The 22,315-nt window shown below is 41.9% G+C and overlaps 1 protein-coding gene across 2 annotated transcripts in view; it reads right to left on the bottom strand.

The window, feature by feature from the left end:
- Positions 1-20,465, bottom strand: part of aplp1 (amyloid beta (A4) precursor-like protein 1) — a 35,785-nt gene extending 15,320 nt beyond the window's left edge. Inside the window, exons 1-7 of one of the 2 annotated variants that reach the window (XM_031576839.2) lie at positions 19,716-20,465; positions 16,871-17,050; positions 6,390-6,519; positions 5,425-5,537; positions 3,423-3,598; positions 1,754-2,046; positions 1,068-1,195 (exon numbers count right to left, since the gene is read on the bottom strand). In XM_031576839.2, the coding sequence (XP_031432699.1) occupies positions 1,068-1,195; positions 1,754-2,046; positions 3,423-3,598; positions 5,425-5,537; positions 6,390-6,519; positions 16,871-17,050; positions 19,716-19,769 (1,074 nt within the window). In that variant the 5' untranslated portion in view covers positions 19,770-20,465. The remainder of the gene's footprint in view (positions 1-1,067; positions 1,196-1,753; positions 2,047-3,422; positions 3,599-5,424; positions 5,538-6,389; positions 6,520-16,870; positions 17,051-19,715) is intronic. The other variant, XM_031576838.2, reaches the window with a different exon arrangement.
- Positions 20,466-22,315: the final 1,850 nt, after the last annotated feature.

The raw sequence follows: 22,315 nt of genomic DNA, 5'->3' as shown, positions 1-22,315 counted from the left end.
TTATTCCATCTGTGAGTTGTCAAGTATTGATCTGGAGATCTCATTCAATCTGCTTCAAGACTTCATGGATGTCTATCCTGATATTCTGCTGCGGAATTTTCAAGTACAATGCAGAATTTATAGTTCAATGATGACATGCTTTCCTGGTGCTGAGCTGAAGCTCCAGAGCGAGTGGTTCTTTCAGGAAGACAATGACTCTAAACACACAAGTTTAGACAATGACTCTAAACACACAAGTTTGTCTAAATCTTGATGTTAATCCAATAGAAATGTAGTGTCAGAAATTGAAGCAGAATGGTCATGCAAGAACCCCACTAACATCATTGAGTTGGAGTTTGTATGGAGGAATGAGACACAATTCTGTACCTTTAACTGTGAGGGTGATCATATAGCAAATGAATATAAGATGTATAATAATAATACTAATAATAAAACTTTATTTATATAGCACCTTTCATGCAAAAGAATGCAGCTCAAAGTGCTTTACAGCAAATACATAATATGCACAAAGAAATGACATGCACATAAAAATAGACATCAAAGAAACATAACAAAGATATAGTGCAAAAAAAATAAAATTATAATTATAATTATAGAGATATATTTAATCCAACTCCTTAATATCACCAGTAGAGATTTAAATTAAATGAAAAGTATTTATATATATATATAGTGCGAAGTGGTAGCTAGTTAAAGGCTAATGTGAAGAGGTACGTTTTTACTTTTCTTTTAAAGATGTTAAGCGAGCTGGCTTCCCTGATGTCTATAGGCAGTATGTTCCATAGCACTGGGGCGTAATTGACAAATGCTGCGTCCCCGATTTTCTTACGGCTTTTGCTGGGAACCTCCAATAAACCAGCCTTCGATGATCGCAGTGTTCTTGAGGGCAAGTATTTGACTAGGGAGTTTGCAATGTAACTTGGTCCTAGCCCATTAAGGGCTTTGTATATTAGGAGAAGGACCTTAAAGTCAATTCTAAAAGTTACTGGAAGCCAGTGCAGAGCAGCTAAAACTGGACTAATGTGCTCATATGTATGTATTAATTACAAATCTAGCCGTTGGCTCACCTCATTTATACGCTTCATACGACGCTCCTCCAGGTCCATTTTGGCACACAGAAAGTTGGCATGCTCACTGTCATCTCCAGGCATCTCAAAGTACACATCTACTCCATCCGTTGATCTCAAGGTGGCCACTGAATACCACATTAAGACACATGACAAGGAGTTGGGAAGAACAGAAATACATGACTGCCCAACCATAGAACTTGAGGTTTGTGTCTGATATCCATCTTAGGAGCAGCCTAAAGCCTACCAGCAAAAAGATTTTCCGTTGTTACTGGCAGACAAAGTGTGATCATTTAATTTCAAAATGAAGCATCGTAACATTAGCTTGGCTAGTTTTAGCTTTGTGTTTTTTCAAAAACAACTGTTGATTTGGGTATACTGTTATTTCCAATGCACATATTCTAGCTAAACCATTGATTCCTCCTTTGAAGATCTCTAGGAGCATGGGAAAATGATTTGCTTATTTTTACATTCCAGGGCACAGTAATTTTTTACCATTTCGACTATACAGTCTTGCTTCCTAATTAGCTGAACGAGTGTGTGACTGGCACCGATATGGTTTATGATTTCAACCCCTACAACTTTATAGATAAAGAGATAAATATCTAATGATATATAATATATTGTTAAGCAGATCATTGGAGTGTAACTGTGTGTGTGCCTGTCAGATGGTCTGAAATACTTACAAGTGTTTTCTTGTGTCTGGGGAAGTGGTGTGAGGGGGTTGTGGCCGACTTGAGTCCCCTTCTCAAAGTAGAAGTTCTCAATGTAATCAGAGGCCTGATAGGGTACAGAATCTACAGAGTATTCATAGGCATTGGCCTCTTTGGAAGCTGTAGCACCGTCTTCTTCATCGGTACCTGCTCCTTCCTCTTTCTTCCACAGTTCTTTCTGTCTATCATCAGGCTCTTCATCCTCTGCACTTTCATGAAGGTTTGCCATTGGACTCAGGGTTGTTGGGCTGCGCGTCACTGTGACGCTAAAGTGAAAACAAAAGACAAATAAAAGAACACTTGCTTAATTATGAATCAAATCATGAATAGGATATGGAAATTGGAAAGGTATTGATGTAGGTTACATTTCTGATATGTGATTTCTTTTAGACCATCTGGTTACACCCACCAAAAGAACAGATTTGTATCTGTGATAGTTCTGTGAAACAAATGGGAAGCGCAAGAGTGGTGTCTCCATTTGTCTTGCTTTGATTAGGTTTCTGGCACTGTCACCTGACATTTGAGCTACAACCCAACACAGAGCAGTCCCGGTGTAACAGGCCATAGTATACCCCCAGTCCGGACTATACCTGGGGTTAAAGGGGCCTAGGCTAGATTATACCCCGGGTATATTATGGCCTAGGCCAATTCATACTCCGGGGTATAAATTGGTCTAGGCCAATTCATACCCCCATGATATTAGTAGTGTTGAGTGATATACACAAGAATTACTTTGTATTGGGGGTTCAGCTTTGTAGCTAGTATAACTTAGCCATGCTATCGATACCTCATCGTTAGGTAACGTTAGCTAGATACAAGTTTTGGCGATCATTTGCCAAGGCTAATGGGAGGCTTCAATCGTAATAATTATTAGCTAGCTATCCAAGCTGACACCCTATACACTCGACTGCTCAGTGAAGTTGACTTAACGTTGGCTTATATACGCTAATAACATCATCACATAACATAATCATTGACAGTTACTAGCTAATTTACCGTAGCATAAATTACAGGGTGTGTTGTGTTCTTCCAAACTATTTTGAAGCCACACAGTCTCTCTCCCGTTATTGCAGTGCGTTGTGTTTTATTTTCCGTCAAGTTATAATAAAAGAGTGTCCAGATATCTATTCTTTTTCTTCCAGTACCAGAGTCCAGAGTGCTTGAACTTCAGCCATCATCTAACATTTGTTAGGACGTCTCTTGCATGTCTGGGCATCTCAGGGAGTGGAGGAGGGATACAGAACCGGGCAACATTCAACCAATGATATTAAGTATGTACTGCACTAGGTGCATGCAAGTTTTGAAAAAATAATTCATTAAATATTTTATTGTCCGTTCGACCCACACTCGACCCATACCCATCAATGCGCTAGCATGTTCGGACAACACCCCTACCTCTTTAGATTTTTGGCAAATTTGTCCCTATTTATGTCAAAATATTGGTTGGAGAAATAGAAGGGGCGCAAAAAACTTTGCCCAGCACTTCATCGCTTCATATAACCTGTTTTACTTCATCCAAGAAGGAAAAAGAGACCCTTGTGAATAGATCATGATACTAAATCAGACCATCCTAATTACTAATGAACCTCCAATATCAATTACAAGGTTTTAAATCAGGCCGATATGGTTAGATATCACTCACCTGTAGCTGGTTTCAGTCAGGCCACCGCTTTTAAACGGGCCATCCCTCTCTACCCCTTCTTGTCCATTGGCTCCTGCTCTGCCTGGGCAGCAAACATATTCCACCCCCCTGAAATGATTGCCGCACGGTAACAACATCCCATAACTATGAAGCTCCAAACTATCTTCTGTGCATGTCTGAGAAGAGAAAAGAAAAAGACCATTCAAATAGTTTAGCCATATCAAATAGCATGTCAGAGAAACAATGAATCTATTGATTTGCATTGATGTGGTGCAGCCCACTCTAAGAAGGCATATTTGACCCAATAAGACAATATAGTGAATTAAGTGCAAAAGGCTGCCATTGGCAGTCATAACTGTTTGCCTTGAGGCAGAAAATGATTGGGCAGGGGAGTAGCCTAACTCTGCCCTGGTCTTGAGCTATACAACCAGCCTGCCCATTGTTTCCCATCATAACTAGTTGTTTCAGCACTCGTAATTCTACTCTTTCAGGCCAAGTCATATTTTTTTAATGTTAGCTTTAGCAGGGCCTTCATGTACAAAGCCTTGCGTAGAATTCATACTAAAACGTAGTGTTCTTACGAAGCTGGATAGCTGCGTACACACAAATAAATGTGCAACCACACAGATTCCACATACTTTTTCTTTGTACATGCTGATCAAGAATCATCTGACATTAATACCAAAAGCAAACAGCTGAAGAGGCAGAGTGCCGCAGTTACTATAAATTAGTTTAAAAACCTGACAAAGGACTTAATTATTCTCACACTGTCTATCTCTCTGTATCACTTCATTTTCTCTCTTTCTTGCCAACTTTACTCTCTTCAGTTGTATATGTATATGTGTGTTTTTGTATAGTTCATTCAAAACACACATATGTCCTAGTTAGTGATCCTCTACTACTGCTGAGCAATCCTGCAGAAACGCTTCTCTCTAAAACTCTAAACCGCAACGAAGTGTCCTCTTTTTCACAAACTCAAATCTGGTCACCTCAGTGTTAGATAACCTTGTGTATGAATGTAAATGAGCTGTGAGGCATGATGTAACACCATTAAGAATATAGCCTAGACTACAATGAAATAACAAAGACTGCAAAATGTGTCCTGTAGCTAGTTGGTTTTATTTAGCCAACAATTACACTACACAATTAGTTTTTCACAAAAGACATAGATGTGTGAGTGGAATGGAATATTTCAGATCTGTTTTTGTAAAAAATTTAAGTGTTACCAAATTAATGTGTCTGAGTATTTTTAGTGAACCGATTCAAAAGACTGAACTATTTTATCTTGAGTTACATGTAGTAATAGGAATTCTTTACAGGCAGTCAATACTGAATTTTGAAATAAATTCAAACTGAAATTGATTTACTATATTTGATATAAATATTTGATTTAAGAATGAAGGTGGTAAACATTCTGTGGAAATAGATTTCAAAGCTCGTGCACAATTCTCCTTCTTAGCCACGTTGTACACATAGCTCCCCTTCTTAGCCACACTGTGCACATACAGTAGCTCCCCTTCTTAGCCACACTGTGCTAACACATAGCTCACCTTCTTAGCCACGCTGTGCTAACACATAGCTCACCTTCTTAACCACGCTGTGCTAACACACATACAGTAGCTCACCTTCTTAGCCACGCTGTGCACATAGCTCACCTTCTTAGCCACACTGTGCTAACACATAGCTCCCCTTCTTAGCCACGCGGTGCCAGTACACATACAGTAGCTCACCTTCTTAGCCACGCTGTGCACATAGCTCACCTTCTTAGCCACGCTGTGCTAACACATAGCTCACCTTCTTAGCCACACTGTGCCAGTACACATAGCTCACCTTCTTAGCCACGCTGTGCTAACACATAGCTCACCTTCTTAGCCACGCTGTGCTAACACACATAGCTAATCTTCTTAGCCACACTGTGCTAACACATAGCTCACCTTCTTAGCCACGCTGTGCTAACACATAGCTCACCTTCTTAGCCACGCTGTGCTAACACATAGCTCACCTTCTTAGCCACGCTGTGCCAGTACACATAGCTCTTGCACGTGTCCATCTGCTCTTGGTGCAGAAAGCGGCAACGGTCAGGAACAAGTAGTGCCTCACTGACATAATCACCCACTGTTTATAGAGGGAACAGGTGCAAACAAAAAGAGAGAGAGGTCAAACACCGGAAGACCTAGAGCTTTTTTTTTTGACAAAAAGAATGCCTGGCATTCTTTCAAGAAAAGAGAAACTGTTTTAAAATACATGCGTTGCATTTCTTGCTTGTATTTGTAAGGTTTTTGCATGTCTTTCCAGTAGTTAGCATGTTAGTTTTCGACCAAAACCCTTTACTGCTGCTTTAAACTATATATATGCAAGTTGACGTGTAATAAAACTTGGTAAGGTCAGCCGTCACATAGTTACATTGCCTCAATACAGGGGTTTTCAACTGGTTTTGTCCCAGGGACCACCACTGATGTGCCTGCACGCGAGTGCGTGTTTGTGTTTGTTTGTAACCCCCTCCCCCCGCACAGATATTCTGCCTATAACAATTAAATATGTGAAATTATCAGGGTACATCGCTAGCCGCCGCCACGCCCCCTCCCCCTGCACAGATATTCTGCCTATATAACACTTAAATATGTGCAGTTATCAGGGTAGATCACTAACCGCCGTCACCACGCCCCCTCCCCCCGCACACATATTCTGCCTTTAGCACTTGTCAGTGTAATTTCTTCGATATTTTTCACGATATTCAAGAGTAATCTTGAAATGTGTTGAAATATCAATGCGAATTTATAAAAATAAAAAAATGTAATGGTGAACTGATCAACATAGGCTCATGTCGCGGACCCCCTGCAATGCCGTCGCGGACCACCAGGGGGCCACGGACCCCTGGTTGAAAACCCCTGCCTTAATAGGTTAGTAAATAGGTCCACTTACTACGGTATTCAGAAATGCATTGAGAAAATCTAACTTTAAACATACCTTGACAGCGGTAAGGAGTGACAATGAAGGGACGTGTCTGGCAGTGACCCCAGCCTTTCTTGCACCAGAATGGAATAGTGACAGGACTAGAGGACTCCTTCACATCAGTAATATGCAAGTTGGGATACATCTGGTTGGAGAAAACAAAAAGCACATGCAAACACAGAACACGGACAATTCAGTGGCGTTTTAGAAACAACAGATAGCTTCAAAAACAGTGATAAATGGTAGATTATGCAATGGTTTTACCTGGATGTTTCATTCATTACCTCTGACAAGTAGCTGGTATGCATGTTTTGCTCATATGTCCCTACGTTTTAAAATCTATTTTTTCTTGTATAAAACAGTAGAACTGGAAGGAAGGGAAATTAGAAGTACAGGACATTAGAAGAAATTGAATATCATATGAATATGTAACATGGTGCTAATATGAAAGGATGTTCACAGAGGGAAGTCAAGATATAAATGAACAAAGGAATACAGGAAAGCCTAGGGATGTTACTCATTTCAAATTTACATTGAATGTTTCAGTTTTCAACTGTCTGTCTATGAATGTCTTCGAACACAAACATCACTTTGTTAAGTGGCTGCACCTAGGATCTCTTTAGGCTCATGTCATATGTTGTGACCTCGCTCAAAGAAGGAACACAAGAGGAGGACACATGCAACACAGAAAACTAAGCATTCATTCAAAATGAAAATGAAATATCGCGAGAAGTCATAAAGAAATACATGTTATCAGTGGGGTGTAGTCAGTAAAAACCAGTCATGTAAAGTGACTGTATGAATAAGGTGTTGTGCCATGTAGATGCAACAAACATGAAAAGAGCAATGCAGAAAAGAATGCATGCCTAATGCCTCTCCCTCCACCCCTGTTCAGGCCTATCTGTGCTTTAAAAGAGTGTAGGTACACTGGAATTCGTCCATTGTGGTTGACTTTAATCATTAAGTTGCCTATGGTTTCATTAGACCTGCTAGCTAAATTGCAAAGGAAAGCAGCTAACAATAGACCTGCTAGCTAACTCTACACAACGGGAACAAAAGGGAGACTGCAACGTTCTGAGCGATCAAATCCTCTGACCTAAACTGCAGGGAAACAGACATCACAGCAAGGACAACTTTCTCCATTTACGGACGGCATCATCTCTTCTCTGCCGTTTCAACATCGGACTCGCCAGCACGACCCTTTTCCCAAAGGACTGGTAAACTTCGATTGGGCATTTAGCTATCCTAGCTATTCACAACCTGGCTAAGCATAAGACTGTTTACATGCCATTGTTCATGTGTTTCATATGTTTCGTTTACTGAACGTAACTGTTTATATATTTTCATTGTTAGTTGGTAGTTGGCTTCGCCACACCATCTGGGTTACCGTTAGGATTGCTTCTCAGACACATCAGGTCTTGCATGCATCACTAACCATTTCCCTCTCCTAACATGGCATCTAAATCGCGCACGATTACATATACATTGGCCTTCACATAGCCACACACGCGAAGAGAATACTCGAACTTCGCGCTGCATATAGGCTCGCCCTTGTTCACATCACATGTATGTTCGCGTACGTGCACACACATGCACGCGGAACTACGGTGATCAAACAAAGGAACACACACACATTCTTTCTGGCACGCTCCTAACAGCGCAACCCCGAGCTCACAAGCTCACACACATATCCCCACACTCCTTCAATTCATTGGTTAGTTACATTTAGCTAGATTACATATTGTGTGTTATTTTCTTATCATTGTGTAAATAAATACTTTGATTTATATACGCTGGTTTATTTAATGTTGCACAAAAATGGACGTTGTCAACCTCTTCTATTCAGAATTCTAATGACCTTCAACCATACTATTAGTAAGGTAACTTTGGTTGTAGTTATTCATTTAATTATTAATCAGAGTTCCAAATGGATAGTATAATACATTTTATGAGACTGATATATTTAACGAGACTGATTTGTGGATTATCATTATTTTGACCACGTGGAGGACACTACACTTTGTGTGGCGCCCCCTAGGTGTTCAACTTAATTGATCTGCCTTTGTGTTGAATAGTTGATGCCTGTCCAATCGGGTAAGATTACCAACATATTGTTGCAGTTGCAAGGACAGCACCAGTGTGTCTTGGTGGCCCTCGCAAAGACGGTATCACAATTTACACACAATTGCACCCACATTCACCCGGCTCCTGCTCACAGGGTAAGTTACCTACATAGTCTGGTACTCCCATGTGAGGCTGGTACCAATTTCACCTACAAGAGGTTGGCATAGGTAAAGTAGATTGCACACGAGACGGATTGTCAAACTAGGAGAAGCCAAGTAGCCTTAAAGCAGGGGTCTCAAACTCCCGGCCCGCGGGGCAGATCCGGCCCGCCAAACGATTTCAGCCGGCCCGCCGGCTCCTCAGAATGTAAAAGCCTATACGAACATCATACAGCTCGACAGAGGCATATTCTGTCAAGATGGCTCCTGTTCAGTGCAATAACTCGATTCGCTCTTTGACAGAAACTCCTTTTTAGTTGGCGTACTAATGAAGATGCATTGACAACAAAACAATTAGGACTTCCTAGACCAAATGTATCCATTCAACAGGTTTCTACAAAGGGAGGGAAATCCTACATCCAAGAATTGGAACGAAAGAAAATCGCGGTCGTGAAGTGGCTAACGCGGTCTATATTTCATATACCACTGTCACTTTTCATAGGTTTCACAGTGTGTTTCACAGTTCGCTTCTTGCACTAACACTGAATAATTTTTTATGTGATGACTTATTTTGCTTTTGTAAGCCAATACTTTCAAGATCAGTCAATAAATATTGTTGGTTTTGACTTATGCTACCCCTTCTTTATGTTGTTACTGGACATATCATGTGTCCTGTTAAGCTATGTTACATCATACAACATTTGAGATACGTGGATAATGAAAAAGTGGGATAATTTAATGTGGAGCCACATCATGTTTGCTTATGAAGGCTCCTGGATGCAACTTCCTTCCATAGCTTTCCACCTGTAACTTGCTACTCTAGCTATGTGGCAAGAGGGGACATGTTACTGTTGTGTGCTGCCAATAGTGGACAAAAAGGTATTGCTGTATGAGTTAATCAGCTAACTTAATGTACCTACTGAATGGGTCGCCTTAATCATTATCAAAAAAATTGCCCCCCCTGAGAATTTCTTCAGGAGCCGCCACTGGTCAGTGTTAGGACCTTCCCAAACCAAAAGCCCTGGGTAAATGGTAATGTCCGTGCCAAAATCATAGAACGGTCCTGCCTATAACTCTGTTGATCCGGAGGCTTTGGGGAAGTCCAGATGTGACCTACGGACGGCCATCAGAGATGGAAAGAGAGAATACCGGGACAAGCTAGAGTCCACCTACCTCAGCTCCGACCCCCGACACATGTGGGGTGGCCTGCGGAACATCACTGGCTATAAAGGGAGAAATAGCAGTGATGATCAGCCTGCCGCCTCCCTACCTGATGACCTCAACACCTTTTACGCAAGGTTTGAGGCAACCAACCCCCTTCCTTCCGCGAACCTGGCCGAGGACCGAGACGACTGCACTCTGTCCCTGACTGTGGCTGACGTGAGGCGAGAGCTCCAAAGGGTGAACCCTCGGAAGTCATCCGGGCCCGATGGAGTTCCTGGCCGCGTCCTCAGGGGGTGCGCCGACCAGCTAGCGGAGGTATTCACCTCCATATTCAACCTCTCACTACATCTGTCTGAAGTCCCCACCTGTTTCAGGCAGGCAACCATCATTTCCATACCAAAGAAACCATCCATCACCTGCTTAAATGACTACCGCCCTGTAGCACTGACCTCCACCATCATGAAGTGCTTCGAGCGGCTGGTCAGAACCCACATCTGCTCTACCCTTCCAAACACCCTGGACCCCTTTCAGTTTGCATACTGCACAAACAGATCAACAGATGATGCCATCGCCCTTGCAACGCACACCACTCTCTCCCACCTGGAAAAGGGTAAAAAAAGGTTCGTGGATTACAGCTCAGCATTCAACACTATTGTGCCTGCCAAGCTCGTCCCTAAGCTCAGGAGCCTGGTTCTTGAAACACCCCTGTGCAACTGGATCCTGGACTTCCTGACGAGCAGACCCCAGGTGGTGAGAATGGGCAGGCACACCTCCTCCTCACTGACCCTGAGTACCGGGGCCCCCCAGGGCTGCATACTCAGTCCCCTCCTGTACTCCCTGTACACGCAGGACTGTGTGGCAACACACAGTTCCAACATCATCCTGAAGTTTGCAGACGAAACTACCATCCTGGGTCTCATATCTAACAACGATGAGACCGCCTATAGAGATGAGGTAAGGGGCTTGGTAGCATGGTGCCAGGACAACAACCTGTCTCTTAACGTCTGCAAAACCAAGGAGATGATTGTGGATTTCAGGAAGCTACAGAGGGGGGGTCACAACACCATACACATCGAGGGAGCTGCAGTGGAGAGAGTCTCCAACTTCAAATTCCTCGGTGTGTACATCAAGGATGACCTTACCTGGTCCATGCAAGCGGACTCGGCGGTCAAAACTGCCCAGAAGCGGCTTTACTTCTTGAGGAGACTCAAGAAGTTTGGCATGTCTGCCAAAACTCTGAAAAACTTTTATAGATGCACCATTGAGAGCATCCTCTCAGACTGCATCACTGCCTGGTATGGTAGCTGCTCCGCTGCCGATCGCAAGGCCCTGCAGAGTGTGGTGAAGACAGCAGAGCGTATCATCGGCGGCCATCTCCCTTCCGTGCAGGGCATCTACAACAATAGATGCCTGAGAAAAGCACGGAACATTGTCAAGGACCACAGCCACCCAGGCTATGGACTATTCACACTGCTGCCGTCTGGTTGACGCTACCGGAGCATCCGAGCACGGACTACCAGACTCACAAACTGTTTTTACCCCCAGGCTGTAAGGTTTCTGAATCAGCAACACTGAACAGTCGCCATCACCTTGTACTTCACACCCATACAAATACACTTGCTACGTATATATATATATGCACATATTTTTATTTAACTTAATATTCCCCAGCCTGGAAACTGCCTTGTATTTCAAACTGTTGTTAGTTGTTATATGTTATATGTTATAGTGTTATATGTTATTTTTGGTATATGTTATTTTTGTTACCTGTTGTATGCCGTCTACTGCGTAGATGTTGGCTGCCAAGTCGTAAGAATTTCGCTGCGCTGCAGAAATTTGGTGTATGCGATAATAAACACTTTGACTTTGAAAAGAGCGTCTTGCATTGCCCAGGAATGAATCAAAAGTGATATCTACAGTATTGTGATAGGCAAGCCAACAGATCAAAAAATTCTGGCCCCCCACTGACCAGACTGGATGCTCATTGGCCCCCCGGTAATTTGAGTGACAAAAACAACCGAAAACAAATCCAAAAGACAGGGAAGCCTATAAATAGTCACACCCTCACCCTTGAGGGTTCTCCCATGGAACCCTAGAAAAAATATATGAAAGGAATATTTATATAAAAAATATCTGAACCGACATATTTCATAATGTGCACATTATCTGAAAGAATCACAAAAGAATCTGCGAAAAAGAGACTAACGAAAAAACAAGACTTCATTAAGTACAAGCACTTGACAGAACATCTGTCAAACCCCTTTATATGACAAATATATAGACAAGAATGATTATAAGATCAACCAACGAATCAGCCTCTGTCTTGGGGATTTCAAGGATTGTGATCTGTATGGGGAAGCAATGGAATACTACAATTAATATACATAACAATATTGAAGTGCCCAAATAAGGGCTAATGCTTCTTTTTCTACAACTGAATAACTTAACAGCTAGAGGGAGAATGGGATGGAAAATGCACTGGTTGTCAGCAGCCTCAATACAGCATTGGCTCCAACATTACTGCAATCTACCTGCAACCTGCAACTAAAACGATTTGAACAAGGCACAAAACAGTCAAAACAGAGGAAGAGCAAAGGAGGGACTTCATGCGGCCAAACACTTATTGACAATGTTATAAACAAATCAAAATGTCCCCATCTTTCTAAAGATCTATAAGGCGCTACCACCGTTGAAAAGTAAAATAAAAAAACAATAGTCCTGCCCCACCAACCCTAGCAATCAACAGCGGTCTTTTTTTCTTTGCTAGAAGCAAATACCTCTGGACAGCAACGCTTGCCAAGTGCACTGTGAGCTGCACCATGGTTAAGCAGTTGAAGACGGACCCAGGTTGACTCCCATGTAGCAGTACAGATCTAGCTAAAATGCAAACCCATCTAACCCTGCTACTACCAGGTTCATGAGTCGTTGAAACATGTTTCTTAGGCCAAAACTCATGACTTTGTAGGAGAGCACACGGGGGGATAAAGGATGAGATGTTCTGAGTTTCACCTGTTCTGAGTTTCACCTGTTCTGAGTTTCACCTGTTCCGAGTTTCACCTGCCTGAGTTTCACCTGTCACCTTTAGGATATCTAATTGAGTCCCACGTTCATTTTTCTGAAATCGGAACAAGACCTGATCAATTTTTCTAGACATTGTGCAACCAATACAAAGGCAAGACTTTTGACCAATTGAAGGATACTGCGTTGTTGTCATGGCCTACTGGCTATGCCTGTTACCTGCTCTTTTTCCATCTATGTTGTAGGCGTGGCTGCAGCAGGCCATGAGTGGAAAAGTGATTACACCTGGGCCCGGCGTCTCCACGGGCTATAACATCCACCAGAGAGAGAAGAAGGGGGTCGCGCACTGCGCGCACTGCAAGACCGTATCTCGTTGAAACTTAAAACTGTGTCCTCGCAACTTTTTTGTCATGGCTTAGAGTCAAGGTCATGACAAAATGGGGGCTCGTCTCGTTCGGAACCCGGCTGTTAATGTGAGTAGATACTGATCTTTAGAGCCTTTGGCCTGCGTAACGCACCTGCAACATTTCAGCGTCTCATGAACAGCGTTGTTGGTGATCTGGAAGGCTGTGCAGTGTACCTAGATGATGTGGTTTTATACTCAGACTCCTGGCCTGTTCATCTAAAGCGTATGCGTGAACTTTTCACCCGTTTGGCGGAGGCACGGCTCACAGTCAACCTCGCAAAGTGTGAGTTTGCGAAGGCGACTGTGACCTACCTTGGTCGAGTGGTGGGTCAGGGCCAAGTGTGTCCTGTGGCCGCTAAAGTTCACGCTATGCAGCATTTTCCTGTGCCAACCACCAAGAAGGAGTTAATGAGGTTCCTTGGCCTTGTGGGATATTATAGGAGTTTTTGCAAAAACTTCTCTGCTGTTGTAGCTCCTCTGACTAGTCTGCTCCGGGCTAAAGAAAAGTTTATTTGGTCATCTGTGTGTGGGAATGCTTTCCACAAAGTTAAACATCTCCTCTGCTCCGCTCCAGTCCTGTCAGCACCACGCTTGGATCAGCCGTTCAAACTGTACGTGGACGCCAGTCTGGAGGGAGCCGGGGCTGTCCTTATGCAAGAGGATGATCTTGGTATAGATAAGCCTGTTAGCTTTTACTCCAAGAAGTTTAATTCTTATCAGCGGAATTATTCTGTTATTGAGAAGGAGACTTTGGCATTGATTCTGGCGTTGACGCATTTTGATGTTTATGTTGGGGGTAGCTCACCTGTGGTAGTCTTCACGGACCACAACCCCTTGACTTTTCTTAATTCTTTACATTGTCCTAATCGAAGGCTGATTAGATGGTCACTGTTTCTTCAGTGTTATTGTCTGGACATCCGTCACATCAGGGGAACTGACAACGTTGTCGCAGACGCGCTGTCTCGGGCTCCCCTGGAGTGATTTGTCTGTTTTCCCTCTCAATTCATTCCTCTACTCTGAAATTGCTTCCTAGGTGCACCAGTTGCTGGGATCTCAGGGAACGGTACAATGAGCTAGTGGGGTAATGTATAAGGTTTTTGTCAAGTCAGCAGCTTGATGTTTATTACTTCCGGACAGAAGTTGGTTGTTAACACAGTTGTCCGTAGTGATGCGTATTTTTTGCATTTAATGGGGATCTTTGTTTGAATGGTTGTAATTTTGGGTTTAGTTTATTGGTTAAATTAATGTTTAGTTGGGGGCTGTTGGGACTCCAGTTGGAGGCCCGCCTTTTGTGGGAGGGGGTGTCATGGCCTACTGGCTATGCCTGTTACCTGCTCTTTTTCCATCTATGTTGTAGGCGTGGCTGCAGCAGGCCATGAGTGGAAAAGTGATTACACCTGGGCCCGGCGTCTCCACGGGCTATAACATCCACCAGAGAGAGAAGAAGGGGGTCGCGCACTGCGTTGTAATAATAAAAGACCGTATCTCGTTGAAACTTAAAACTGTGTCCTCGCAACTTTTTTGTCATGGCTTAGAGTCAAGGTCATGACAGTTGTTCTCTAGCAAACACCCCCAGGGGGAGACGTGCAGTACAAGGGGAAGCCAGACCAGGTTTACTCTCACATTGATGAGATTGCGCCAAGTCGCGCCAAGTCATGAACTATTACGAACAATTAAACTGAATGCTGTTCACTGAGTTTAGTCAGTGTAACATTACAGCGATTGTAAACATGCATCAATACAATAAATGTAGATACAATTGTTGTTTTAATTGTTATCATAATGCAATAACTGGAAAACATGAAAGGGAGGAAAACGGATGGAAACGCCGTTGAGCAGTGAACACGGGCAATTAAGTTCCCTTACAAAGTTTATGCTAAGGCTGTGGCTCAAGAGGCTAGTTAGCCATGCTACTTAGGCTACTGTTGAAGAGGACATTATGTGCAGGTTATATGCAGGCTTTTATTAGGGCAAGGATGAAAGTGAAACCTTGTAAATGTAGAGGTGTATCTATCCGTAGGGGAAATCTTGTGCTTTTATATTGATATAATATTATAAAGGTAATTCCTTCTATTGGAGAGAAACCGGTAAAGAGCTTAGGCAGGTGGTCCAATTCCACATTTAGTGACTGGTTGCTGAGTTTACAGAATTCATTGTTAAGGCGATCAATACCCTTGATCAGACCCCCTTGCATGATACATTATAAATCGTGGTGCTTGCAGTTTGGGCTTTTGCCAGGAAAATGGTAGCTTTTGACAGTGTATGAAGTTGCTATTTCGGGGGTGGAGAAATTTGAGAGAATGATAAATACGGAAGATCGGAAATGGCTTGTGGTGCCATGTTGTCCAAGTCGTGCATGGGGAAGGAATGATAACCAGCCTTAAGATGGAGTCAGGCTCCAGAGGCCAGAGAGGAGATGATAACCAGCCTGATCCACGAGAAGGAAGAGGAACCTAGAGGAGTAGCAGCAGCTTCTCAAGCAAAGCAAGGGCAATGAATAAACTAGTGTTGTCATGATACCAAAATGATGACTTTGATACAATACCTGCCATAAATATCATGATACCCGATACTTACGTTACGATACCACAAATACCACACAATACCACAAATACGACACAATACCACAAATACGATACGAAACCACAAATACGATACGATACTGGCATATTTGTCTATAATAGTGATAAATAAAACATCTGTATGGTTCCCTTTTTTACCAGCTCAAGATCCACCCTCAGGCTCCACCAGCATGTAGTCTATTGCATCAATTGTGTTTCATTCGTGTGCATTCTGACCACATGATCATATAGGCCACATTAGTGAAATTGTAAGTTATTTTGCATGTATAGCGTTTTCTCTCTACAGTTTAATTTTAAAAATGAATTGGGCTATGTTCTTGCAGCCAAATTGAAAGCTAGATCAACGTCTTAAACGAGGCTACATGCAATAGGGCCATCCGATATCACTTCGGCTAACCTATACTTAAAAAAGGGCATTAAATGCGTTAACATTACTAGTGTGAAAAATGCGGTTTCATTACGTTAACCCTTGCTCTCAAACCTAGACCTGTTAAAGTCTGCTGAAAAGGAGGAAAGGTTTTGTTCATGTACAGTAAGAAATGTGAAGTACTTTTGGTTCTATTGGAGGAACTGCTCTATGTATTATGATCCAACTGGTATATAGTATTGAGCTGCACATTGAATGAAAGGCTATTAGGTATAAGTAAAGTCAGCATCAACTTTGTTTCATTGTCTTGTAAAATATGTATGTTGTGAAAGTGGACAAACACAACAAACACCCTCGCAACCACCACATCAACTGCTTCAATTGCCATTGTAACACGGTAGCACAATAACAATACATCTGTGCAATACTTTCAATCCTTTGGATTTCAGCAGTTCTCAATCCTCTATTGCTGTGGAGCAACCACACTGTGGAAGGCTTCTGTATTTACAATTAACCTTGAATTGCGTAAAAACTTGGAAACCCTTGATGTCATAGAGGCCATGCAATGATAATGTACTTCATTCTTGATGTCATAGAGGCCCTGCAATGATAATGTACTTCATTCTTGATATTTTGCTTTTTCCAGTGACAACAGACATTTGGAGAAGAGAAAAGAGGAGATAAAGAAATGAGAAAATATGATGGAAGATGAACAGATATAAGCGGAAAACACAGACCTCCTGGCAGTAGGACAGGATCTGACTAGGCTCAGTGAAGCATTCTTGACGACCCTGAGGGTCAGACTCCCACCGGCCATTTGCCTGATTCATGTGTAGGAGTGGCCGTCCACAAAACATGGCGATCTGAGGCTCCACCGTCAGCAGACCTGGGCCCTGTGCGTCATCCGTGGTCTGGGGCTGGAAGAATGGGGCAGAGACAGAGATGTCAATCACATGCATTTCATAACTTTAAACTCTAATTCAAATGAGCCATCATCTCTTGTTTGGACCACAGAGTACATTTAAGACATTTATATGTTTGGAAATGAGCCTAAACTTTCAAAAGGAATCTCTGTAATCCTCGTGGAGACAACAGGGAAATGTGTCTTCACAACCAATCATATTGCTTGCTTTTAGAACCCTGGACTCACATACAAGCACGTGCTGACATGACATTCTGACTGGCAAGGATTCTTTTTTCCAGCCCTAACCCTAGTTATTCAGTAAGTCAAACTCAAATGTAGCCAGACCTGTGACTTCAGGCAATATCACAGTAGACTAGCCAGACCTGGAAATGACACCCGTGCTCAGAGGACCACAGTGAAGGCTCTAAGGTAGGAAAGGCTCGAAGGTTGTTGATTTTATTTGTAAAATATGTGCCGCCACCACATTTGGCACACTTACACTCTGTTTTAGTGAACAGCATTCCACCTTCCTTCTGCCAGAGGTCTCAACCCCCGACCCCCTATAGTGTCCCTCAGTGCCCTCACCCTCACCCTCTACCTGTGCCCTCACCCTCACCCTCTACCTGTGCCCTCACCCTCACCCTCACCCTCTACCTGTGCCCTCACCCTCACCCTCTACCTGTGCCCTCACCCTCACCCTCACCTCACCCTCACCTCACCCACACCCTCACCCTCACCCACACCCTCACCCTCGCCCTCACCCTCACCCACACCCTTACCCTCAGTGCCAACAGCATCAACATTCAGCTCTATTTACCATCACATTCGTCTTACCACCAAGACCCTGGGCACCCTTAGGATGTCCCTAAAATGGCAGTTATCACAGAATCAGAGCTTTTTTGAATTCTCTGCATGGCATTCGGTTATAAAAAAAGGAGTGCAGACATTAATGGGTTCTGTGCTGCTTCATTTACAGTGCACTGAGCTGACCACTGCCTCGTAACACGTTTTATCCTGAGTTTTAATGAGCTGCACTATTGCCATAACTGTACAATGCTATTTTGTTATTTGTATAAGAAGCACAACTCCGTCCACTCTGACCACTTTAGACAGATAGATGTTTGTAAGATAGTGTGGTTTACGCTTGGGAATTATGTGATTTACAGCTAAAACTAATTGGAATATCAGCATCTCCTAAAACCTGCACTTTCCACCCATTACACACAGTAGCTAAATGACTGGTATATCGCTCACATTTGTATGTAATTTCTTACATTACTCTGGTAATATCACTCATACTTATAATAACATTTTAACTTAACAGATAATGGCTAATATAGCTAGTTTAGCTGAACCTAACCAGCTAGCTACCTCTAATGACCAGCCAGCCAGCTATCTGCATAGCTGCATTAATGTAAAGAAATTAGAAGATTAGAAGAAATGTTTTAAGTAGTTTACGCTGATGACATGAGATAAATAGTTTTAGTTGTTTTTGTTGCTATAATTGATAAACTGTTCGCTGAGATAAGGTGAATGATGTATATTTAATATTAAATTTTTTTTTATAAAAAGATTCCACCCTTTGGCCCACAACACTAAGAAGGTAGGTACCCCCATCCCCTTCTCTGCTCATGATGGCTTGCTAGTACCAGGGGAATATGATAATCAGACTTAAAAATCATATCAGACTTTTCATATGTGTAACGTTCATTGCACATCACAGCCCCACATGTTGCTTACACCTGTAACCTAGGACTCACCCAAAATGAAGGCCACTGCTTCTAGCTTTGTCAATAAGGCATCACTCCTATGTTAAGACAATTAGATTTAAATCATAGAATAGCATAGGAATATAGCAATTGCTAAACTGAACCATCAAATCCCACCTATCACTCAGAAAGTCAAACTACATGTCCAGTGACAATCAAATATGAATTACAACTAGGTAATATGATTTAAACTATGGCTGACTACTTATTCAGCCTCTCTCTATGACCTGGAGAGAATATCCAAAAGTTACTAGCTAATAAGGTATTGAACTAGATATATAGGTCATACCAATCAGTGTTACAATGTTTTTGTTAAAGAACATCCATAATCAGGAAGATAGTTACTGTGATCCAAAAGAACCATTCATTGAAAATGGAATGATAAAATCAAATGCTTCTAGACCTACAATATGCAAAGGGCCGGAACAGTGGAATTTATCATGCCTTCCTATTGACATACTTATTACAAGTCATGCATTCTCATTTTTGTGAACAAAAACTACTTACAAAAGAATTAAAGCCTGTGCCTTAATTCACTGGCATTAAATGGATGCAAGCATATTTTAATAGTTTAGTGGAATTTAGAGGAAAATCTCAGCTGCCCTCACTCCAGCCATCTCCCATCCACAGTAACATAATGATTACATTCATCTCTGACATCATTCTGATTATTGAGGCAATTACGCATTTGGTTGTGCCACTCCTCCATCAGCTTTTGTTTGCAATCTTTCTGAATTATAAAATACAGCCTAAAATATAGGCCCAAGCAACAGCATGACCCTTTGAATGACAGAATATTTTAAGCCGCAAAATTGTTTACAATGTGTTACAGTAAAATTTCAATGAGCAATCCGACACTGAATGTATGCTATTAGGCTAAACAGGCGAAAACAGTTGACTGTAACCTACCTCGTCATTTGCTCTGATGCGATGGAACAATAATATCAGCAATATGGGTGACATTTTCCGGTTCCCTCCGCTCGTTCAGATTCTGCTTTGTTGTCTCGAAGGCGTTATCAATTAATCTTCAAAATGTTAAGCGTTTTGTCAGTAACTGTAATGCGAAAATGACTCTGTAATATGTCACGTCTATATTGCTGCTTCTGAGGCCGTCACAGTAGGCTATTCCTGTAGCCGCCTGTATGATAATGACACAATGAATTCACATAATGGATTCTTCTACGGATGCTCAACTGGTATTCACTGACAGGAGAGACGAGAGACTCCTAACGGACATTAGTGAGAGCTATGCAGGGTGCGGCTAAAATGAACTGCGAGCTCGAAACAGAAATGTTGCATGGAGCACTTGTGAGGTACAGAAACGTCCTATAGCCTAACTGGCGTATGCTTTAAAACAAGACGCATCGTCCCGAAGCTGTCTGACAGGATTTCTACCATTCGATTTTTCAATTTGTATGTGTGCTGTTAAGTCCGCTCCTTGTCTCCACTGCCTATCTCCATGTATTAAATCACTACATAGGTGTGGCACCATGGCGTCAAATGATTTTTTTCTGAATCACATTTTAATTAATATGCAAGTTCATCCCCAGCTCCACCCTGTGCATATTTTTCAAAAATGCTTAAAAAAATAGAAAAGAGGCTGAGCAGGGTGCGTAGAAACTCATGGGAATTTATCCAGCAGTAAATGAAAACGAGATTCACACTCAAGGGCAGGGGCTAGGGGAGGTGGGACGCACATTTTATGACGTAGGGAAGTCCCAAACCACACTGTAGATGGCGGTGTTGAGCCATTTTCAACCCATAAAATGGAGATTTTTACAGTTTTTCACAATTGTTAACACACGTTTTTCAAAACAATAACGGCTTTCTCAAAACTGCACACAGAAAACTGAAAACCTCAGACACAAAATGCTAAACCTGACACTCCCTTTGCAAGATGACTCTCAAATCAAATCTGTTACAGTTTTTCTCGATTGCTTACACACATTTTTTGAAAGGATGCCTCGTTTTCTCAAAACTCTAAACACAAACCCCTAAACCAGTCACACAAAATGAAAAACCCTTTAAATCTCCTGCAAAATGCTACCTTGCTTTCAAAACAGTGTTATGTCACCTCAAACGGGTATTTTGTTTTCAAATGACAAACACAGACCATTATATGAGTAGACATTCTACGCATCGATTGAACACTGATGTGCTCAATGGAAAACACTACTATGAAATGGGAAAACACCAGTATGAAGGCCTTATCAGGAGCATTATGCCTTTTCATGTCCAGTGTTACTGTACGCTTTCTCCTGTTGTAAAATATTTGAGTAAAAACATTATACAGTTACAATATAATACAACACACAAATATACAGTAAACAACTAAAATATTTCTTTATTTTTTCCAAAAGTGCTGTAGCCTATACATCACAGCAAACACAACTGAATGTGTAAATGTGCACAGAACAAACAAAAGGATATAGGCCAGTACAGTCAGCAAAAAAAAATAAATAAATAAAAAAGGACAAAAAACTACTGCATCCTGTTCTAGCTCAAGACAATATTGACAATGTTGTATCAGAAATAGACCTACACAGTGTTCTGAAACAATTGAAAATAACATTTGATTGGATTACAATACAGTACAGTAATGTGTCAGTGCTGATTGGACGCAATCAGTTGTGGAAATTTATATGACATACTTGCACATAGTCATAGCATAATTGTTTGACTCTGTCGGAGTTTCTGACAAAAGGCACCCTGTACACCTGCTTCATTCTCAAGGTGTTCCGCCTTAGAACACAGTCCACTGTAGCTACGCTCACTGTATTGATGTTTAGGAATATGTCTTGGTCATCAATGGTTGCACTTTGTATTTGTTTACGTAATTTTACAAATACAGTACAATGGAAAATACTCTAAATACAAGAATACTATGCTCCTGATAAGGCATTCAAACTAGTGTTTTCCTGTCATAGTAGTGTTTCTTACCTATTCCCTCTTCTGAATGTCCGGAGCAACTGAGAAGTTGCTTATGTTTGGTTGACCACAGTGGCCCGAATCTCATCAGAGATAATGGCTCTCCTTCTTGTTCTTTCTCTTCCTCCTCTTCCTCCTCCTCCTCCTCCTCTTACTCTCACTCCTCTGCCTTTCTGATCACCTCTCACTTCAATATTTCCATCAATTGTTCTCCAAACCAGGAGCTAACCTGTGGCCATCATATTGCATTCAAATTGCACAACAGGCTTGGAAAGGGAAGTTTTGCCATTTGAATAGCAGTGTGTTCTGTCTGAAAACAAGGAGGTTTTGGCATTGATGAAGTGTGCAAAGTAGAGAGGATGGTGTTTAGTGTTTTGAAGAAAGTGTGGCTAACAATTGAAATCTGTGTCTAAAGCAGATCATTGTGCTTATAGTTTAGCAGAATTGGTTTAGGGAGTTGGCACATGAGTTACAGGTTGTGGTCATTGTGTTATAAGTTCCAGTTTTTGTGTGTAATCAATCGAGAAAAACTGTAACTGTTCACAAAATGGAACTCGTGTTTTCATTTGGTACACAGCCAT

Source organism: Clupea harengus, chromosome 11 (assembly GCF_900700415.2).
Source record: "Clupea harengus chromosome 11, Ch_v2.0.2, whole genome shotgun sequence".
NCBI lineage: Eukaryota > Metazoa > Chordata > Actinopteri > Clupeiformes > Clupeidae > Clupea > Clupea harengus.
The sequence above is the reverse complement of the archived record's forward strand: the minus strand, read 5'-3'. Positions and strand labels throughout refer to the sequence as shown.